This window comes from Zootermopsis nevadensis, unplaced genomic scaffold (assembly GCF_977971745.1).
Source record: "Zootermopsis nevadensis isolate Lab colony 2312 unplaced genomic scaffold, Znev_1.0 Znev_ptg000022l, whole genome shotgun sequence".
NCBI lineage: Eukaryota > Metazoa > Arthropoda > Insecta > Blattodea > Termopsidae > Zootermopsis > Zootermopsis nevadensis.
The window spans coordinates 23,977,427-23,999,506 of NW_028259154.1; the positions used below are offsets into that span (position 1 = coordinate 23,977,427).

General features: G+C 36.1%; 2 protein-coding genes across 7 annotated transcripts in view; one reads left to right on the plus strand and one right to left on the minus strand.

Moving 5' to 3' along the window:
- Positions 1–60: 60 nt before the first annotated feature.
- Positions 61–9,090, plus strand: Syx8 (syntaxin 8). 2 transcript variants are annotated; one of them, XM_022060943.2, is made up of 6 exons: positions 61–175; positions 507–701; positions 961–1,223; positions 2,028–2,120; positions 2,494–2,595; positions 3,087–4,260. In XM_022060943.2, exons 1-6 carry the CDS (start codon positions 144–146, stop codon positions 3,143–3,145), a joined length of 744 nt encoding a protein of 247 aa, XP_021916635.1. In that variant the 5' UTR covers positions 61–143; the 3' UTR covers positions 3,146–4,260. The 2 variants fall into 2 exon arrangements, with proteins under 2 accessions (XP_021916635.1, XP_087209366.1); XM_087353240.1 differs by lacking the exon at positions 3,087–4,260 and adding an exon at positions 8,351–9,090 and having other exon boundaries at positions 62–175.
- The window catches only part of LOC110828317 (ubiquitin specific protease 10), a 138,441-nt gene continuing 120,800 nt past the window's right edge, over positions 4,440–22,080 (minus strand). For 4 of the 5 annotated variants that reach the window (XM_022060935.2, XM_022060936.1, XM_022060934.2 and 1 more), the window contains 10 exons: positions 20,838–21,000; positions 18,990–19,091; positions 15,851–17,848; positions 14,060–14,258; positions 12,416–12,662; positions 11,838–11,951; positions 10,735–10,899; positions 10,146–10,374; positions 9,086–9,145; positions 4,440–8,259 (listed from right to left, as the gene is read on the minus strand). In XM_022060935.2, coding sequence (XP_021916627.1) covers positions 8,027–8,259; positions 9,086–9,145; positions 10,146–10,374; positions 10,735–10,899; positions 11,838–11,951; positions 12,416–12,662; positions 14,060–14,258; positions 15,851–17,848; positions 18,990–19,091; positions 20,838–21,000 — 3,510 coding nt within the window. In that variant the 3' untranslated portion in view covers positions 4,440–8,026. The remainder of the gene's footprint in view (positions 8,260–9,085; positions 9,146–10,145; positions 10,375–10,734; positions 10,900–11,837; positions 11,952–12,415; positions 12,663–14,059; positions 14,259–15,850; positions 17,849–18,989; positions 19,092–20,837; positions 21,001–22,080) is intronic. The other variant, XM_022060937.2, reaches the window with a different exon arrangement.

Sequence of the window (22,080 nt, forward strand, 5' to 3'; positions counted from 1 at the left end):
GTTCTGCGCTTGCGCGACATTACCTTGTACTACGTTCAATAAATTTATGAATTCAGCTATGTTCCTACTGAGCCTTTTCATGCACGTAAACATGTTAGACAGAACTCGTAGTAAATGGAAACAACTCCCGAACAAATGCAAATATGGCGCTTGTGTATGTAGACACTGATCCCTGGTAAGGCTTTTCACTTCATTTCTTATTTTCATATATAGTGAGAACGAAAATAAATTATTTCTTAATTCTGTTGTTGAAATAGTTTTGGTTTAGTAACCACCAGTGAGTGAGGCGAATCACATAGTCAAATTAATAATTTTCATAAATATACAGGTTAAGGTTGAATTATGCTTGAACATTTTACACATTGTTTCGTATGAGAGACCGAAATATTTTAGATTTATAATGACAAAGTGAGTATTGGAAATTCGACAATTGAAACTCGGCCATACCTCCTTTGTATTGAGAGGTTAGATTAATAACATGTGTTACCACTGTGTGTATTGTGTAGGCTGTCAGAACATGAAGCTTGTGAAAAACTCTTCCGAGAGATTATGGCACAGCTCACTCTTCGCGGCACAGAACAGAAGACGTCCCAAGCATATGCTCGTCTTTCATCAGCTATTCGTTTACGGATGAAGCAATATTCATCAGAGGTGCAACAACTGAAAGACAAACTTTCTGAAGCCTCTGCTTCTCGTTCCATGTATCCTTATGAGATTATGAAGACGTAGTTATGTCGTAGAGTTTGATCTGTGATTAGTCATCTTGCATTATTTAGTTCTTTCAGCAGTTCTGACCTGGGTATTAATTCAACTCATCTAAATAAAAGGTGATACATGAGTCTTTATGTTCCCATCTGTGTTTTTGTGCAGTCATGATTCTATAGTAATTCTTGTCTTTAGCATTAAGAATTTGTTAGTGCTAAAGACAGATGTTTATATTCCTCTTTAACAGTATACTAGCACATTTCAAGAAGCAGAGAGGCGATCTAGACAAGTGGAACTGCTGCAGAGCAGAGAGGTCCAGCTTCAGCAGTTATTTAATGATAGAAACACAGTTTATGATGCAAACAGATCAAAACTGATACAGACGAGAAGCACAGTATTCGCAGATGCAGGAACGACTGGTTGGGGCCTGGATGATGATGATGATGATGCTGGATCTTACCAGACACAACACATGAGCATTGCAGAACTTCGTCAACAACAACAGAGGATGGTTCAAGGTTTATTTTGTTAACAATTTGAGTTTATATGTAGTCATTTGAACATTGACAATTTGACATCCGTTTATTTTAGTGTGATATATAAGATGTCTTGGTTTTTTTTATATTGATGTAAATTATAGGTAATTATATATTGTAGAGACTGTATTCTAGTTCCTCAGCTTTACTTCATTGTTAATATGTTATGATGAAGGAACATTAATGCTGAAGTGTATATATCTTGTACAGAAATATATGTTGAAACTGCGTGGTCTGATTAACGTGACTAGTAAATTATACATGCTTAAAAAATAAAATATCTTAATTCCCCATATTAGTTGCTTCCTATCTCCCAATTGGTTTTCAGACCAAAATTTTGAGTGAATTTCTCATCTCGCCCATTTGTGCTGCCCCTCTCATCGTCCTTGATTTGGTTGCCCTAAAAAGAATTCTATTACTCATCCCTCTTAAGTTCAGATATATTCTACAGGTAGGAGACCAAGTTTGTTTAAAACCCATACAGAGAAAATAACAGTAAAATTATAGTTTTATATATTTTAAACTTCACATCTTTAGAAGCAAATGGTAGCAAACATCCCTTGATCTTAATCTGTTATAAATTTCTCAATGAATGCATTTTGTTTGACATACCAAGGACTTTAATTGTGCAATATTTTTAAAGGATTTATTAACTATCCTTAAACTCTAATTTGTCCTCCATTGTGATGGCAAGATATGACCAAATACCGGTACTTGGTGCCTGTGTTTACTTCTAGGTAAGACAAATTTGTCCATTGCTCTTCATTCAAAATTTCTACATTTCAGATCAAGACCAAGGATTAGAAGCTCTGTCAAAAGTGATCTCAAGACAGAAGGAAATTGCAGAGACAATAGGAAATGAAGTTGACACGCAAAATGGTAAGATATTTCTGTGGTAATGCATCAAGTTAATAGTCTTTCTTGGCTTCCATCTGCCTTTGCAGTGAAGTGAGTTGATCTACTCCCCTTAATGATAATGGCTGGTAGAAGGGACTTTTAGGTTGACATGAGCTCTACACCATGATGGGGTTCTAGTATTCTTCAGTCACAAAATGTTGTCTTTGTAGGTATGAGGAAAATAAATATTTACTCTTTCTGCTAGTCTGAAACCCAGACATTTGATCCATTACCAAAATGTGTGTTGGGTGAGGATCACATGCAAGATTAAGGTAGTGTTGCAGATTATTTCAGCAGGGTGAGGACAGCATTTAGTGTTACATTGTTGAGCTCATAGATACTCTTTGTGTTTCAGAAATAATCGATGATTTGGCCGAGCATATGGACCGGACAGACAGCAGGATACGTAATGAAACAAGACAGGTCACAGTAATTGACAGAAAGGATAAGACATGTTGTAAGTTTTGTTATTTAATATGGTATATATTCATCACTTGATAAGTTTGTTTCCTAATCACCATCTACTGATTTTCATTTTCTTGTAGGCTAACTTGAATTATCATAATTTTATTATTAGTGTACACTGGCTGACGATATATAACTTATGATAGCACTTAGGTACAATGCTTTGTTCTCATTATGAAGCAGTTACAGTAAAGCCTGCTTGAAATGTTAAATGGAAATTTGAAGAGATTAAATGTGGATACAAGTAACCTTTCCGTTTGATGCACTTTGCCAAAGAACACAAAAGCCTTGTATTTCTTGCACAGTACTGTCTATGTGGGCTGATACTGAGAGGGTTAATGATATGATAAATGCAAAAAGGGCAATGAAAACATGATCATATGTGAGAGTTGCTCAAGTGAGATTATTCATGGAATTAAAGAAAATGTGAAAGTGATAACTGATAGTATAGAACATTATTTATTTTTGTTTTCTTGTTTGCAGGGTACTGGGTTGTCATTATTTTACTCTTCATTTCCATATTAATAGTTAGTTTTGTGTGAATTATCATTGAAGTATACAACTAGTACTTTATATCTGCGATAAGAAAGAGTCAAAGATTCTTTATCACAGTATGTAAACTGCCTATTTTATTAAGTATTATGTATAAATATTACCATAAAGTAAGTGAAGAGACATCATAATGAAATCTACTTTAAAGGAATTTAATGTATGGTTGTTTGTAAGTACTCTGGATTGTATTCAAGAAACAAAGTGAAGTCGAGAATATGCGAGTGTTTGTACAGTAGGGCCCCGCTTTACGGCAATTCGCTAATATGGCGCTCAACAGCTGAGTCAGAGAAGTGCGTCCGGCGCCATTTTCTCGTCGCTGATTCAGTCTGTTTACAGCTTTTGTGCGCTCCGCGTCTCTCTGTATTTCTGGCAAGTTTTTTAGTTATTACAAACTGTATATTTATATAATATTTTTGTGTTACTACAGTGTAATTACAATGGCGTCAAAGGGTAGTAGCGATAAAAAGAGGAGTCGTAAGCCTCTTACTTTAAATGCCACGTTAGAGATGATTAAACTTCGTGAACAAGGCATGTCTATGGCTTCCAAACCATCACCAAAATGAATAAGATTCGTTGAAGAGTCAGATGATGAAGATGCGCCATCTCCTTCATCCTTCCTACTATAAGCATATCAATTTTCAAATTTATATTCACCAATCACTATAAGCTGAGGACAATGTGTGTATTACTGATATTCATTTAACTTTCATATCATTTTCTTAGGCCTAGCGCTATTGTGCACTTACTATATGATAGTGTAACATCTTATTAGGCTTTGATATGCATTTGCAAGTGAAATAAGGCAAAGATCCGCTTTTCGGCGATTTTCGCTTTACGGCGGGGGTCTGGTCCCTAACCCGCCGTATAAGCGGTGCCCTACTGTACTGCATTTATTTTATAGAGAACTGTTTGAGTATGAATCAGACTCAGTAGCTGTGTGTGAGTGATAGAAGACTTGTTCTTATCAAGACTGATTGTGTATTTGTCAATTTATGAGTTATATACAAGGCCTACTTGATTAATATTGTACATATTATTTCAAAATCCTCAGTGTCAAACAAGATTTATGATGATGAGTGTTAAATACAATGTATGTAAAAATGGTCATGGCCTTTTAAAGCATAAAACTGCAGATACACATGAAAACCCAGTCCCTCATTATCGTTGTGCTTGCACAACAGAAAAATTTCAAGTTATTTACCAGTATTTTGGCAGAGTAACATTACAATTTTCAAATGCAGTCAACACTTACGCTGTTTGGCCTGAAAAAAGTTCTTGACAATATTGTATTTTAAAGTTAAAAATTTATTCATATCAAATATCTTACATAATTAATAGATACCTATTAAATAAATATGAATAGATCCTAAGGGCAATTTAAAAATCACAAACCTCCAAACAAACTGCAGCTGATAATACACACTTGTATTTCTATATATTTAAAGGAAGATACTGTCACGCATGATAATTTTTTGAAAATGCATTGTCTTTAAATGAGAGGAGAAACAATGACAAACATTTAAACTAATCCCTCCAAATAAATATAAAATTTCATCAAAACTCAGATTTTGAAGAAAACAGAAAAATGGAAGAAAAAAAACTTCTGCAATGCTGCACTATTTGATACAAAAAATCAGTTTAGAAATGGAAGACAATTCATTTAATGCTATCTTATATACCGAAATGTTAACAGGTTACACACAATGAAGCATCTTTTGCCAATTATATGAGTAGTTGCTGGAGAAGACACAGCATTTTCACAAATTTACAAAACAGGACTGTGCATTTGTTTCCTTCCAGTTACACTTTGCCTGCATTAAAAAGGTAGAAAATACTGGGGTTATATACAACTTAGGCCTAGAAGGAGATAAATTTAGAAAAATTAAAGAGATAAGTAAAAGAAAGGCCATAGGTAGACTGATATATAGATATAAAAAAGTAAACCTATTAAAACAAATATAAAATACAGGAAATATATACACTTTGGCACTGGTGTTATACTTTTTTATGTTTCATACTACATTTGCTAAATTCAGTTTTCAGTGAAGAATACATCACAACTTAAATTCCAAATCATACACACTCTTCTGATTAAAAAAAAACACAAGGGGGAAAGAAACTCGGTAGAATTGCCTATTCCTCAATCAATATAGACTGATATATTATCAACAAATAATATAAATATGGAACTGCCTAAAATTACAAACCTGTAAGTACAATTTAACATAACACAATAAGCAACAGGTTCAAATATACAGCACTAAAATCAATTATTATTGGAAAGTAGCTTGGGAACTGCCAGAACAGCTTATACCTATGTACCCTCCCCTCACTGGCAATTCCAAGAGAAAATTCAAGCTTGAAAGTTATTACTGTTTGCGTATCTCGCAATTATCACAGATGCAGAATGGATCAGCCACTTTCCTCACAGTTAACAGCCAAGATATCAAATTCATATACAATTAATTACTCTTGTTATAATTATACTACAGTAAAATAATTTCACTTCTTTCATACTGTCCTTTTAACATACTCATAGGTAAATATTCTTAAGTTCAAGTGGCAAGTAATAATGTGGACAGGGAAATAAAGACAATATTCAGAGAATTGAACAACAAAATTATGTCCTGACCTTTGCCCAGCCAAAACAAAATATGACAGGTACATTTTTAATTTCCAAATCCATATTCCCACCTTTATTACAGAAACCATTCCAAAACTTTAAATTACAGGTCCAAAAGTGTTACTGAAACCCATTTTCATAAGTTTGAAATACCTCATGCAGTAAAGTTTAGCCTTTCTTTATTAAATCTGAATGTTTACCAAAAGTGGCAGAATTTACCCACAATTTTAAAATAAATCTGCCGTGTTATATGTGAACTGAACTTCCTGCCAAAAGGTGTCACCAATGATACATATGGGTGTGTGGATTTGGAAAGAATATATTATGTGAAGACAAAATAAGCACACCTACAGAAAATTTGTATCATTTAACCAATGTTTAAATACATGTCCATATTACAACTTTTATGTTAGGAATCTGTAAGTTAAGTGCACTTTTTCCTTTTGCATCCTTGGCATACAGACTTTACACTATCAGTCCATTGAAACAAAAGATATTTTAACAACACACTGCTACACTGTTCTAGCAACACGACGACACACTTCTAACAGTTGTACTGCGATCATAGTATGCTGCAAATGTGCAAATGCATGGAACAGTTCTCCAATCAGGTAGCAATAGTAAAAATCAGAAGACTGTACAGATAAACGCTTTGGGACTGCTGGATCAGAATACTTCAAGTTTCAGCACAAACATACCTATGCGCAAGCTGAAGGAATTTTCAGCATCCACTGCCATTTTTCCATTAGTAAATAAGGCCAAGCAGAAATTGAACATGTTCCAACAATAAACTTCCCTCGTATCAGTGTCATTCACCTCGGCTACAAGTACTTGGCAATTGCAGTCATTATGAACAGGAACTATATACAACTAGTATACAACAAACATATTCACAAAGAATTGAAGAACCCTGCTAGTCTGCAAAATTAAAGAGGCTGAAAGCAGCATTAGTAAGACAACATAAACCAAACTTATTTACCATCACTTAAAGTGCTTCTGAAGTTTTCAAGTCTAGTAATTAATATTGCAGGAACAAATAATGTAATGTAAGTACAAGTCAATGCACTTACCTCGGATTTTTAAAAAATCTATCATTCATAAAATTAAACAATTTATAGTCCTTTATACTTAAAATTTTCCAGTATAGGTAAAACGAACTAGTTAAGGTTTTCCGTTATTGAATCTGGACCACCACTGCTCTAATATTACTGATTTTTTCCAAATTGTACTTTCCTGGCTTATACCATCTCCTCGCAACAGTTTTGAGGAACACAAGTAAGATCAGCACAGAATCAAAAAATTATTGTACATATTTTGCATAAATTTTGATCCTCTCTGGAAGCTTTCTGAATAAAGACTAACCTACAATATACACATACAGCACAAATTTATGCTGCATAAAGATTCCAGCAAGGCAATAATTCATGTTACAGTACATTATGTAACTTTTGTACATCTTTACTTTGCTGTCTCAAGTCCCCTTCAATTCAGTATCTAAAATATCAACAAGTTTACCATCATCTTCAAATCAAACAAGGAGACAACCACCTTAACTATCTTCCCCATATTTACAGTTCAGTGGCCATTTTGCAATCAACACTGATAAAAATGTTTTGCACTTGCACAAAGCATTGTACCACTAATGATTAACAAAGGGCAACATGCAGTCTTTGAATAAGGATAAGTCAACAGACATGTCTTCCCACAATGCTTATCAGCAGCCTTCTAACATAAGTGAACTAGAAGAGTAAAGATAGTTTACGAACAAACTTTTAAAACTACTAGTTTGAAAATTAAAATTACAAAATACTAAATTTAACAACTTCATTCAACACATTTCAAAACTATTACGCCTGGACTCTGATATTAAGTCGTAAATAAAAATGTTAAATTTCAAACACAAATACTGTAAATACTTATGCGACATCTGTTACATTATCACTGTACCTTATTAGTCACAAATGACTACTCACCAAGAACACTTTATCCCACGCACGATCATGAAGTCTATGTGATACTATGTACCTATAAGGGAGTGGCCATTTAATCACTACATACAAAATGTCAGCCTTCTGGCATTACAGGAATATATAAGCTACTCAAACAAAATTACCTGTAATTTACATAATGTTCAAGCATCTTGTAATGAAGTCACACAGCTACACTTACAGTCCATGTTTCAAATGTTCAATGGACCACTCACACCACAAACCTTCAATGTTCAAGCACGAACACAAATATTCAAAACTTATCTTGTTTTGTCAAGTGCAGGGGAAGGGGCAGGCTGAGGATTTCCAATCGTGTCACAGCGGCGATAGTAAAGTAAGTACGGGACACGAGGTCCTCGCGGGCGGAGAACATGACTCTCCTGCACTGCCTTCACGACACTGTCATCATAACGCACCCAACCTCCATAACCCACATGAAAAACATCTGTTATGTAATGCCCTTTGGAAGCTTCTTTTCCATCATGGTATACAACTGAAAGGAAGTAACATATTTTAGCATCACAATGATCTGTTGGACTTAAGGGCATAGTTACACCTTCTTTATTACATCGTATCCTTTACAGGAGGTTGGCGACATATCATGAACAGGATCCTTCCATCCTTTTCTCGGACTGGGACCTGTTCATATACGTTCTTGGCAGATGATCCAGAAGTGGTTTGCCATTGCCTTCTTCTGTGTGTGAATGGAGTAACTGTTGGGATGCCACGGAGAAACCGGGGAAGCCCCCGGAGGAAAACTCCGTGCTGCCTAGACCACGGCCTTGCCCAACACAAGTTATAAATTCGGGTACCGCCGGGAATCAAACCCAGGACCCCAGGATTACAAGGCCAGCATTCTAACTGCTAGACCACCGTGGCAGTCCAGTTACACCTACTTATATATAAAAAGAACTCTTCTGTCTCATTAGTTTTCATCCGCTGGTCATTACAAGGAGACCACACATAATAAAATGCATAAAGCAATCAGTATCCATCGCTATTTCAGCACTTGGCAACATAAATGTTTTAAAGAATAATACCACCACGTACTGCAACATCAAAATAGATGTAACATGTAAAATCCTTTCTCTTTTAGAACCTGAACATGAGAAAGATGAATTAATGAAAATGGGATGGGCACTATAAACTTACCCTTGCAATATGGCCATAACTGATTTTAGCAGGGGGCCCTACTAACAAGCCCTCAGAACGTTCTTGTCCTGAAATGGACTGCACAAGGATAATTCATTGTTGAATTTCTTGTAATGCACTCACTTTCATGTGTTATTCTGTCATAGCACTGATATATTAAAACTTACCTGCAAATAACTTATACTGCCGCTGTTTTGGCCCACACTTCTTATTTGAGGACATTAACTCTGCAAAGAGAAAAAAATTAACATGTCAAGTGACACTTCTTTTATGCATGTAAAACCTGAACCTCAAACTAATTTTAAAGAATAATTCTCTGAAAATAGTTAACTGCTATAAAAAAGCCCATGAGTACGCTCATTTGTTATTGTAATGTATTACATTATACACAGTATCTAACTGTATTAATATTATTAATACAAAATGCAAAAACAACATTTGCTGAAAGTGGAAAATCTCAGTAAGCAGTGTGCCAAACATTGTCTATTACTACGAGGGCAGACAGGGTATCACTTAAGAAGTTTTGAAGGTTAAAAAGCACTTTTCACATACACAATGTCAAAGAGTATATTATGCTTGTCTGTTCCGAAACTATGGCCTTGATACTAGCACAAGACCAACTCTCTGGAACACACCAAGGGGCTCCTATCCTTAACAACCAGAACGGCCGTGACGGAAGAAGACACCACTTGGGTAATTGCTCTACCACAGGTGTAACGCTGATACATTCACAACATAAATGTACCTGCTGACTCCATGTGGATACAAACTTCTACAACATGCAAACAAAAGTCATATTTTGATGAAGGACCTGTGTACACTATACGACAAGTTCTCAAGCTGTATCAAATAATCTTCCTTTTTTGTTGAACACAGCAATATTGCCAAATAAGGTGGTTAGGTTCAGAAAACCCCAAAATTAAGCTGAAATACACTACATTAATAAGACTAACAGTGAAAATGCACATATTATCTCATTTGTTATGTGTAAGCCTTCCAAGTTGTTTAACTTTAAATTCTAATTTTTAAAGTTTCTTATTTTATAAAATGTTTTAATGCTACAGTATTAATTTTATTCTTCTCAAATATATGTAACAAAAACAAGTGAAGATATTATAGCAGTGGCACAAGTAATTTCTGTTCATTAAAAAAGATGATTTATTTACTTACACATATCTTTAAACAAAAACACTTGGTTTGCATCACACTACAAACTGCTGTACTTACTTGGATCCACTTTAAGATCAATTGGAAATTCCACACATTTCATTATCTTAGAGGCTCCATCCAATTTGTAATCAAATAATTTCAGGTGTAAAAGAAGCACCAATGGCAGTTCTTCTAATGTTACTTGCTGCCATGCTTCTACCTCCTGATTAGTGCGTGAACAGGTCACTCCTTCCAGCTGGTCACGACCAACAAGAATTTCCAATGCATCTTTGACTGACTGGGCTTTCTGTTGGAACAATGACACAAGACAGAGTCAAAAACACATGTATTGATGAGAATTTCAACATCAATGCCAGAGCTGAGAAGTATTCTCCTTAGCACCCTGTTCTCAAACATTATGAATGTTCCTTCATCTATCTATAACCACCACACTTCCCATGCCAAGCTATAAATGATCATAAATTACTACTCTCAAATGGAAGAATACATACATTTTTTGCACTCACCAAGCCATTTTACATAAAACAAAATGTTTTTTTTAAAATAAGTGGTAGTGTCCTTTCAGGCTATGATTGATAATTTTAATGTAAACAATACCTTTACTTAAAAATTCTGGAGCACCAATTAAAAGATTCATTCAATTCACCTCAATATCAAGCTGCAAGGTGAAGAATGGCTGCACATTGTCTGTGGACTGATCACCTGCTCGCTGGACTCTAGACCGAAGCTGACCTCTGAAGATATCAGAGATTGGAGTCCGGCCAAAGTCTGCACGACGAGTGATTGATCCTTTGTTCTTCGGACCCATTACCTAAATTTGGCCATCAAAATTAATACACATTTTTCACCCACAAGTACACAAGAAAACAATGGAGTACATACCCATTCGGAAAGGCAGTCTTTCATTTGATAGGTATTCCTAGATTAGGTTATGAGAACCATGTGTTTCCTGGAATTTGCCTCAAGAGACTGAGGCAAACCACAAAACCTGTCACAACAGCTGGTTTCCAGGCCAAAGTTTGAACATGGGACCTCCTGAATATAAATTAAGTGCTAACCACTATACCATGACATGTCATATGTATCATGAGCACATTTTCCTTTAGTTTAATTAAGAACTGGGCACCATCTTATATTTTTGGAAACAATGTACAAAAATCAAACAATTCTGGGAAAGATAACTATTAAATCAATACACATGCACACAGTATATTTAGGTCTGTATTTTTGGAATAGCCTGATTACACCTAGTGGCTCAGGTTTTTAAGTATGTTACATAATGATGCAATATCCATCAAGTCTGACTCCACATTTCCATTTTCATGGAAACAAAACCAACTGGGATGGTTCTTTAGAGAGGGTCAAGTGGGGAAGAAATTGTAATTCTGGTAAAAATCACGTCATATAATTACATGACTGCTCAAAGTTCAAATAAATCAAGAACCCCCAATAAGTCACACACACAACAAAATCTCATGCACTAAGTTCTTCACAGGCCTATATATAAAAATTATAATTAATGAACATCTCTAGAAACTGACTTGAACTGATAGACAATGTTACACTTTAATATCATAATTGTCTCTGAAATTCCTTTGGCTAAAATGCTACCATACATATAGCCATACACTTTTTCAGGCTTGCTGTTCCCACCACGAGCACACCATAGCAACACTCGACATTGACCACGGCCGGCTTACTTGGGTGGGGTATGACCAAAAATCGATTTTAATTACATTTCCATCTTACCGTCCACTCTCTATCATCTTCATCCTGACTTTGAGTTGATGTATCACCATTGGTAGCAATATCACCATTGCTAAGAGTAGATTTTGTTGGAGGTTCTTCCACAAGTTTAATAAGCTGTAAACACAAACAGAAAATTAACATGCCAAAGATATACTGGAATCAAAAGCAGTGTTACAAAAGATGTTCTGCTGCCTAAAAGTCAAGGGTCTTATGACTACACTACCTTCAATAATCCTTTTGAAATTTATAACTCCAAAGACAAGATAAGGTCTGTTTCTAAATAACCGTCAGTATTCCCTAGCAAATGACAGCATTACTCTTCCCACATTGCCTAGCTTACAATTTTTTTCAGCAGTCCATTAACTGACTTACAGATGTTGAAAAATTCATATTATTAATGTGCTGAGTGTATTTATTCATACTTTAAACAAAGTAAAATAATTGTGTATAATATTTATGTATTCTTCAAACATCTGAGAACTCAGGCAACCAAGGTATCCAACATTGTTTTCTCTCCAGATATATCAGTAATGACCACATTCTGCCATCCCCTCCTATGTGCATGCTGAAACAATTACCTCAAGCATTTCATCATTAAGTGCATTCAAAAGACATCCAAGGAACTCCTCAGCATCTTCTTGCCTTCCTTCTACTTTAAAGGTGTCACTCCGAATGCAGTTCAACATCTTGTATATATAACTAGGCTCAAATGGAGTTCCACATTGAACTTCAATACTACCATCATCCTTACGTAAAGCCTTTTCCTTACGATCTCTTAGACGAGATGCAGCAGACAGAGGCATAAACTCGTCGACAAACTGGACCCTTAAAAATAAAATAATTTGTATTACTAACTTCCCTTCAACTCACTTGAAATGAGACAAAAGTTCTTGAACAGCTTATTGTAAAGTAAGGGCATTATATTGTATATTGTTATGATTAAAGTAAATAATTATGATACAAAATTACAAAGACCTCAATACATTTGGAATGCTACTAAATTTCAGTTTCAAACACTTACAGCCTCGCCCACTTACAAATGAAACAAATCCTCCTCAATGCAAATGCCAGAGGACCAAACAATACAATACTTTTACCAACCAATGATTTTTATTCCTGGATTTTATAATCATGGCATAGGAAAATGTGAAACAAAAGTGAAAAACTGAATTTTATACGTGCAATGACACAATTCTTACTACTTTCTATGTTGTCAAATTTTCACTATCAAACCAGCAGAACAACATCTGGATTCCTACACATTCATCACACACACACAACCACAATTCATGAAAATTAGGACTTGCTGTACGTATAATATGGCAGCACGACAGTAAACTGTGCATGTTAAGCCACAGGTCATAATGCTACGCAAAAGTTGGCAAAAAGCACGTAATATTTGAGGTTTTCACAGCGGTGAGTATGAAGATTTCTGTCTTCTGGGTTGTTGCGATGACGGAGGCAGTATGATCTCTGAAACGTTGGTTAACATCGACCAGACTACACAGCGCAACAACCCAGAAGACAGAAATCTTCATACTCATCACCCTGGTGACGGAGGAAGTATGACCTCTGAAACGTTGGTTAACATCGACCAGACTACACAGCGCAACAACCCAGAAATCTTCAATGTATATCACCTCTGAAGATGCATGTTCATAACAGCTAACAATCAACATTATTATTAGTTTGTAAACAAAACACCATATTAACTGGTAACTTCCAGTCATGCATGACAACAAATTATATATGCCAGCATATTCTGATCGATAAGCTACTGTTTGTTCAATGTAGTTGTTCCTGGACTATTAATTTTACTACATTACATTGACTTGCTTTTAGCACAATAGAATAACATTACTATACTAGAAATATACAAAATTATTTCTAATATTAGACTTAATTACAGTGTCTATCAGCAAACATTATTCATAACACAAAACTGATTAGCTTTCTATCATTGTTTGTAGTCATATTTTTTCCCAAAATTATGAGACAATATAAATGCTGTCAATGAAACTTCTGTTTCTAATTTCTCCTGCTCTGAAATAGTCGGGGATCCTAACTTTATGCAGAGTGAACGGAACAGACAGCCTGGCAAGTAGTCATAATTGTTAAGAGCAATAACAACATAAACCAACATGGCAACGGAAAAGACTGGTAACTGGAGCTCATCCAGTATTTAAGTATAAAGATAAAGATAAACATGCTAACATGCTTACATGCTGTCAATGATGGGAGTAGTTGACTTCCCAGAACGCTTTGGAAACAATGACAAAGCCTTCATGAGATTGTAGAAGGGTGGGCATGCCAACAGAGCCTGAAGTGTCGAGTTGATGTAACACCAATTGCTTCTATTTGTCAAACCTCGAGGTTGGAGGCTAAGAGCCTTGTGTTCCAGCTGATACTTCATCAAGAATTCTGTAAAGAAATCAATACACAATATTCAGAAGTTACAGAGCTCCTCGAATGGGGCAAGGACTGTAAAGCGTGCAAACATAGTCAGTATTCACAAATTAAATTTGAATTATGCATGCCAAAAGCTGAGAACCAATTAATAAAAGGGAAAAATTCCAGAAAGGGGGAACAGGGAAACTTTAAAATATGCAATCATAATTTATATTCACATACTACATTACATAATTTTTACAAGAATGAATCATAAAGGCTAGGAACAAATTAAACAATACAAAGAATCTCAAGACATTTAAAAGTTCAAAGCCAAACTAAATTACTAACGTGCATGTTAAACCTGTTCAATATCATGAAAATGAAGATATAACCTCAAGACATAGCTCTGTTGAAGCAGAGCTGCAATAGTGATTACATACTTAATCCTTCTCATGTTTCCATGATACCATTTTTCTGAAGAACTGAATCTTTAATATCTAGTTCTGGATAAAATAACAACCCAGATAGACAAAATTAGAAGATATATCATCATACATAATTTCAGGAATATACACTGTATGGCAGTGGTACCCAACCTTTTTGTGCCTACGGGCACATTTGAGAGTTTATGAGATCGTGGCAGGCACCAACCAATTAACAAAGCCAATTTTTCTTTTCTCTGGACAAATAAGATACAGACACCCAATAATACACAAAACAACACGACGTTTAATGATACAAGAATCATGCAATTAAAAATATGTACTTTTATAAGCACAATTATTGTTACTCAAGTGGGACGTTAGTGTGATGTTTGGCGCTGCATTTCATCGGCCAGTTTTTCAAATTTGGGAGTGTAGGATGATGTTGCTGCTCGCAAACAACCGTCAAGATGGGCGTCAGTAAGTCGAGATCTGTGCTTTGATTTTATAATGTTCATGGTTGAACAGCCTTCATTATTCAGTAAACCTCTTTCCTTATCAACGCGGGCACCCAAAAAAAAGCCTGGGCGGCTGCCATGGCACCTGCAGGCACCGCGTTGGGGACCACTGCTGTATGGTCTTTGTATCATACCAACGTTACAAAGTCAAATGTCTTGTCACACTGTATTACTAACTGCACGAAACACAAGGCTGAGGTGGTCTTCAATTTCATAATGATCATTTGCTACACAATACCATCCAACAGGAAGCTTTATAGAAAATGTTATATGTGGAATTATAAATGTAGCAAATGTCCAAATATACACTCATAAATGATGTATCACTTCAAATACACTGCACTTTCAAACCAAACACATGATCAGTACACTATAGGAGGTGCAAGAAAATCTCCATTTTATATTGCTACTGGGAAAGTAAATGTGAACGCACAGACCATTAAAACAAAGACTAAACTCCACAATGTAATTGCTAACATACAGAAGAATTCCAATGTGTGGCAAAACTTGGTTCTTTTTCATAACACTTATTTTTCAGAGAAAACCTAACATGAAGTTCACCTTCTATTAATGACCTTGCAGAGGCACAAGAACATGCAACTATTTTCCAATTAACTTTATCTTAAACTACCAAATTCTTTTTGCTCAAAAGTAAAACTGATCGGAGATGAAGAAAACCCACCTCCTAGTTGGTATAAATGTGGGTCATCAGTTGAAGAGAGGGAGTGCAACTGAGGAAAACTTTTAACATTGTCCCCTGTTGCAATGCTGACTCCATGATTTGCAGCTGGTGACTGTGGTGCTGAAGATCCCTCAGGAACTCTGAGAGATGCATCAGGAGTAACAGGAACAGCATTCTGGAATGGTTTCACACATGCTAGGGGCTTGTTGCCAGATTGAGTCCTACTTGCTGGAGATCCAGTTATCATTCCCCCAGCTGTTTTTGAATTTGGCTTGAACAGACTTGCCCATGTTTTACCAACAGGCGTTGCCACCTGAGCGTTCTGCAAGTCAATAGGATTACTACCTGGGGGCAATACAGTTACATTCTGGTGCTGAACAGCAACGGAAGTACTTGCAGGTTGGGGGCTGCTAGTAAAGGGGATAACTCCATCTACAAGAGGTCCATGTGCTGACTTTGGTGATGTTACTGCTGGCACAGGAGTATCAACATGAGATAAAGGATATTTTACATCTGTAATTTGAGACTTTTCAACAGCTGATGGAAGATCAACGCCAACAATTGTCTTCTCTCTTTTCAAATCTAATTCGCTCACTACAGCATTCCCATTAGCACTAGCCTCACTGTTTATTGTAGGTTCTTGGTTCAATGCTACATTATCATCCATAACAACACCCACAGTTGAAACGTTATCTTTTTCTGTCACAAATTTAGGCTGCACATCACTTTTTATAAAATTCTGATGTACAGTTGACTGCAGTAAGTTCCTACTTATAGAATCCACAACACCACTTTGCTTATTTTCAATAAATGGGGGAGGTTCTGTTACAATATTACTATTATTTACAACTACAGTATTCACTAGGTTTGATTGAGTGAAATCTTCTTCCTCACTCTGCTGCTGCTGGTATCTTATAGGATTTGAGTTGTCAACACCATCACTTTCCACTGCCTCAGTGTTTGAATTCAGAGACGTATGACACACTTCTGGCAGTGGCTGCGGCTGATACGAGGTCGCACAAACAGATGATGGTGGCAGCTTCTGCTGATGCATACTTGCTTCTCCAAGTTCAATATCCATATTTCCTGTAGGAAGCGGCAATCTTTCTTCAGCCCCACTGCCTTCCACTTGGTAACTTCTGAGAACAGAGGTCTCTGTGGTAGGCACTGGAGCAGTTTGTATGGCTGTAAAGGGCATGATAGGAGGGCCTCCAGGAGCCTGGTGATGTGGTGCATATGCTCTATACATATGTGGTGGTGGATATATTGGATGGCCAGGCATATAGATGGGAGGTCCAGTTGCATGCTGAGCAGATGGATGAGGGGGAAGATGTGATGCAGGATGCGCGGGTGTCGAAGGATTATAGTATGGCGTCTGAAACGGGTGAGGCAATGAATTAATGGGAAAAAATTGGGGATAGCCTTGTTGTGCTAAGCTTGAGTTTGCAGTAGATGTCTCAACAAGTGGAGATTGCTGAACTTGTATGGCTTCCTGAGTGTGTCTGCCTGAAGAGTTCCTGTCACCATACTGAACATCCATACGTTTGTTACCCAGCTTACTAGAACGTCCACGTCGTGCTTCTCGTCCACCATTCCTGACAGAAGGATTAACAGTTTCATGAGGGCCCTCAGAAGGGTAAACTTGCTGTGGAGAGATGTGTGGATATGTACTCAAATAGCCATGAACATTCACATTGGCAGTCACATTGCCAACATAAACATTAGGGAGAGGTAAACCAGATACAATCTGATGGTGATACATTGTCGTCATCACTGATGGTGGAACTGGTGCTGGAACTGATGTTGGAATTGACATAACAGATGCATCAGGATAGATTGAATTTGTAGCATGGGGACCAGCCATGGTTTGAGGCTCCTGAGAGACATCTGGAATCTGATGAGCTGCAGAGGGAGTATTTTGCTGGGCCACAGAATCACAATCACTCCCATCCAACACTGCAGTCACTGCACTTGAACTATTTACAGGCTCCCCTGGTGCTGAAAAGAAATAATTTTACAATCTACAACATAGGAAAATCTTTCGATGTCTGTAATCCATACTTTTTGGGTAACTCAAGAAACTAATTTTGATTCTCCTCATTATGCAGTGTTTTTCATCCTTCTGTTAATTCCTCTCTTAGGATCATATATTTTCCTCTTCCATTTCTATCACATCAGTCAAAATACTCATCAAGCAGATATCACAAAATTCCAAACTGTTAGCATACAATATGGGTACACAACATCCTACTTTTATCCCTATTTAGAACTGTTACAGTAACCAACAGATTACTTCAACACCTAAATAACATAATTTTGATTCAAAACGGCTATGAAATGAAAGTGTCAAAACATTTCCACATAAAGATGATTAGTGCAGCATTCCTGCTCAAGAAACAGCATACATTTGGCAGGAAAAAGTCAAATTACACTCAAAAGCAGGTTAAATAGGTAAAAAATCAGCTTAATAAAGGTCATGTACTGTAGCTGCCATTGTTCATGCACCAACATTTTTCAGAAGTAGGCAAACCAGTAACAACAGAAAACACAAAATAGTTAAAATAAACAAACGGCTCATTCCATTAAAAACAGCCAAATATTTTACAAAATCTTTGTGAGAGAGAGAGAAAGAGTTCAAAACAGGGCTGTGGAGTTGGTACTAAAACCTCCAACTCCTTCATAAAAGCTCAATATGTATTAATAATGGTAAACCTACTAAAATGGTAAATGGTACCATAAGAGATTTCATCACATATATTTAAATATAAGTCTAACGGTAATTGCAGAAATTGGTTGATTTGTAGATGGTTTGCATTCATAAGGTACTGGAGCCAAAGTTACAAAGCATTATTACCACACAATGTGGCTCAACGCATCATTGAATCTCGCTAAGCGTGAGGCCGCCGGCAGCTCACATGGTAGTGAAAGTGTTAAAATAGTATTTTCTTAAAATTTTACATCGAGGTCGGAGTCAGTACATTTTTACCGACTCGGACTCCACCTAAAACTGCTTCTGACTCCACAGCCCTGGTTCAAAACTGTACAGCTATTACATAGTTTACCCACAACTCAAATGCACAATCACAAATGTTCAGCAATTAAATAAAACACACTACAGGGTTATATCAATGTATTTTACCTGGAACTGTAGGCACAAGCCCCAGAGCCGGAGGACCTGGGGCATACATTGGTGGGGGGAGAAAGACACCCCTCAGAGTAGGGTGGGGGATGGGGGCCACAGCTATTGAGAATCAAGAAAAATCCTCTGCTCAGATATTTATTCAGACAATCATTCACTGATTGAGGAAAAATTGACTACAAATATCTATGAGTAAAACAGCTAATTTTCATAAAGATAATTTATTGAGATCTGACAAGTATATTCAGGGCTGGAAAAATTTATATGCCTGTGTGTAAGAAACAGCATGTCACAAAAAATAAAAATAACGGGTTTAAGAATGTAACATAAAAATGATTACACATCTGTCTTAAGACCAATCCAACACTAACATCTTCAAGATCAAAAAGTCATTTAACAAGTTACAGGCACAGGCCAGAGATCATGCACAAGGAAATTTTAATGTACTACTCCAATGACAAAAACTTATCCAAGAAAATGAGTGTGCTGTGTAAGTGGAAGAAGCCTGATCCCTTGAAACATATTTTAAAAGGCAGAGGCATACTATGACTACTGGCTCATAAGTTACGAAAAACCAAGACCATCTAGAAAAGTTGATCACGTCTGACTTGTGAGGTAGCCATTGGGGGCCATTCTGTTACATTAATCATCGACAGTGGATTAAAATGTTCCTTGTGACAAACGGATTGCTAACCATATTGGTGAAAATGACACGAGAAATGGATAACTTCAATAAAACCCAACCAATAGAACTTAAATTCTACACAAAACAAGCCTCAAATACAGGCTTTATGTACATTAATCAGAAAGCCAACAGCACAACCACAACCAATTTTATGACGGAAACAATATTAGAAATACACCTATTATTAACTATACCATGTTTTTTTTATCTGCTTTTAGGTAGCCCACAGTCATTGTTCAAATTGCATAACTGCATTTCATAAATAGTTGTTCAGCTTTAGCTCAGACTCTTCCAAGTACACTACGATCAAAGTCTGATGTAACCATTCACAACTGTAAAGATCCCTTCAGCAAAAATAAGTGCATATGCCATCCTTTCACAAAATAATTACTTAGAGTTTGTTTAAGTTAACAGATACAATAAAGCAGTATGAGACTGCTACTATTAGAAATAAACATTTCCCAAATTTTAGCCACAAACTCTCAGGGCACATATGCACAAACAAACATCCAGGGTCAGAAAAGTATTGTGCATGAACATATCTCTTGAACAATTTAAAGAAAAACAGCACTTTAAATCTCTTTGAAAAGGTCAGTTTATAATCCAGATGATATAACACTGACAATTTTAAATTACTAAAACCTAATATGCATCATAAAAAATATTTAAAATTTCATGTATGTCACGAATACAACTACATTTTTGCAGCCCTGAATAAAAAGCAGTATGTTAAATTTGTTTGAACATACTGAGAAATCCTTAACAGTTTGAACATATAATGCAGTTAATAAGTTAAAAAATATTTAAAAACTAAAAGAAAATAGTTGCAAACCACCTTGTACATGTAAATGTCCATCCTCATTGTACACAAGATTTAAGCCTGTATTGTACAGCTGTTCTGCTTGATAATTTGAATATTTTTGTAATATGGATCAGGATGACACCACTGGGTTAAGCAAAAGAATACCTTATTTAAACCACATCTTTAAATTGAACCCTCAATATAGCAAGTTATCATTAATATTACCAGTTAATATGATGGCAAATAACTTACGATGTCTGAAATACTGTGAATAAAGCAGAACGTGATACTTGGCATAATCATAGTACATAAAAATTACAACATGGTATGAAGAATGTGAAATACATTTAAAGCTCTTTACCGTAAGGAGCAGGTCTCCATTCTGCAGGTGTGCATGAGGAATCAGAATGTGTCACCCATGGCAATTCTGGGGAAAGCAAGTTTGGATTCCTTGGGAAAAGTGTAGTCTGAAGGAAATTACATTCTTCTTCATCAGCATCCGATAGATCAAGGAACTGGAGCTCCTGAAAGAGGAGAAACATAACAATGCCACATTAATAACTCAGTTTCTGTGAATAATCTTTTGGTTGAAAGCATTGGAGACAACAGTGGATAAATGCCAAGGTGGCACTATTTATGAAATGAAGTTCTACCACCATACTCATGGAAACATATTTGAAAACATCGAATTGCCACAGAGCAGCCAATCACTGATGAATTCATACTGGATATCCAATTAGAAACAAAATTTAATGTTCTGAGTGTGAACAAAGACATAACATTCAGACAGGGGTCACTAGTGGCTACCCAATTGAATTTCTCTCACTCAGTCCTGAGCAAGGCATATAAAATAAAGCAACTACCAATATTTCCTTGTACCACAAATTTGAAGTTCAGTAAAGTTATTTACTTGTGTTTATTAATCATATGTATTTCATAGAGATCCGACTCATAATAAGTGGTGTGACAATGAACCCAAATGCCAAAATCATTCAAGTCATCTCACTATTTCACCATATAATCCCCCAATGCTATACCCACCTACCCTAAGATGACACGAAGCAAAAACAGGTGCTGTAGCGAGCACGAACAGGAGTAGAAGTGTAAATGAGGGATATAGTGACAGCATGGCAGAATGAGGAACAGGTATATTGCAAAGAAATGTAAACTACTGCACAAACATTTAACAACGCTGTTCTGGTTTTTAGTTTCGCAGGTGGATACTTGGGCCAAATAAATTGTTCATTAAATAAGCACGTCTTCCTCTCAACTTTTAAAAAAAATACACAAATGAAAATTCCAAAAGAAAGACTTACTGACAGCCACATGGTTCACAGAATGATACCAATTGTAACTACTACACCTGAGTTTACTAAATAAGCATGGGATGCAATCAGTCACCAAAAGTCTGTTTCCTGCAATGGTGAATCAATGAAAGAATAAATTTTGCAAAAAAATCAAAAAGTTATAATGAATCAAAAATCTACATTTCACTGCAAGCACTTCTGAACACATTAACATACATTTTGGTTCCATATAAGACAGGATATTATCTTCTCAAGTACTCTCTTCTCCATGGAGTTATTTACATTTCAAAGATGGCT

Coding starts and splice junctions, on each gene's coding strand:
- Syx8 (XM_022060943.2), top strand. CDS start 144: ATGGCGCTTGTGTATGTAGACACTGATCCCTG. Junction 1,224..2,027: donor ACAACAGAGGATGGTTCAAG/GTTTATTTTGTT, acceptor TCTACATTTCAG/ATCAAGACCAAGGATTAGAA. Junction 2,596..3,086: donor CAGAAAGGATAAGACATGTT/GTAAGTTTTGTT, acceptor TCTTGTTTGCAG/GGTACTGGGTTGTCATTATT.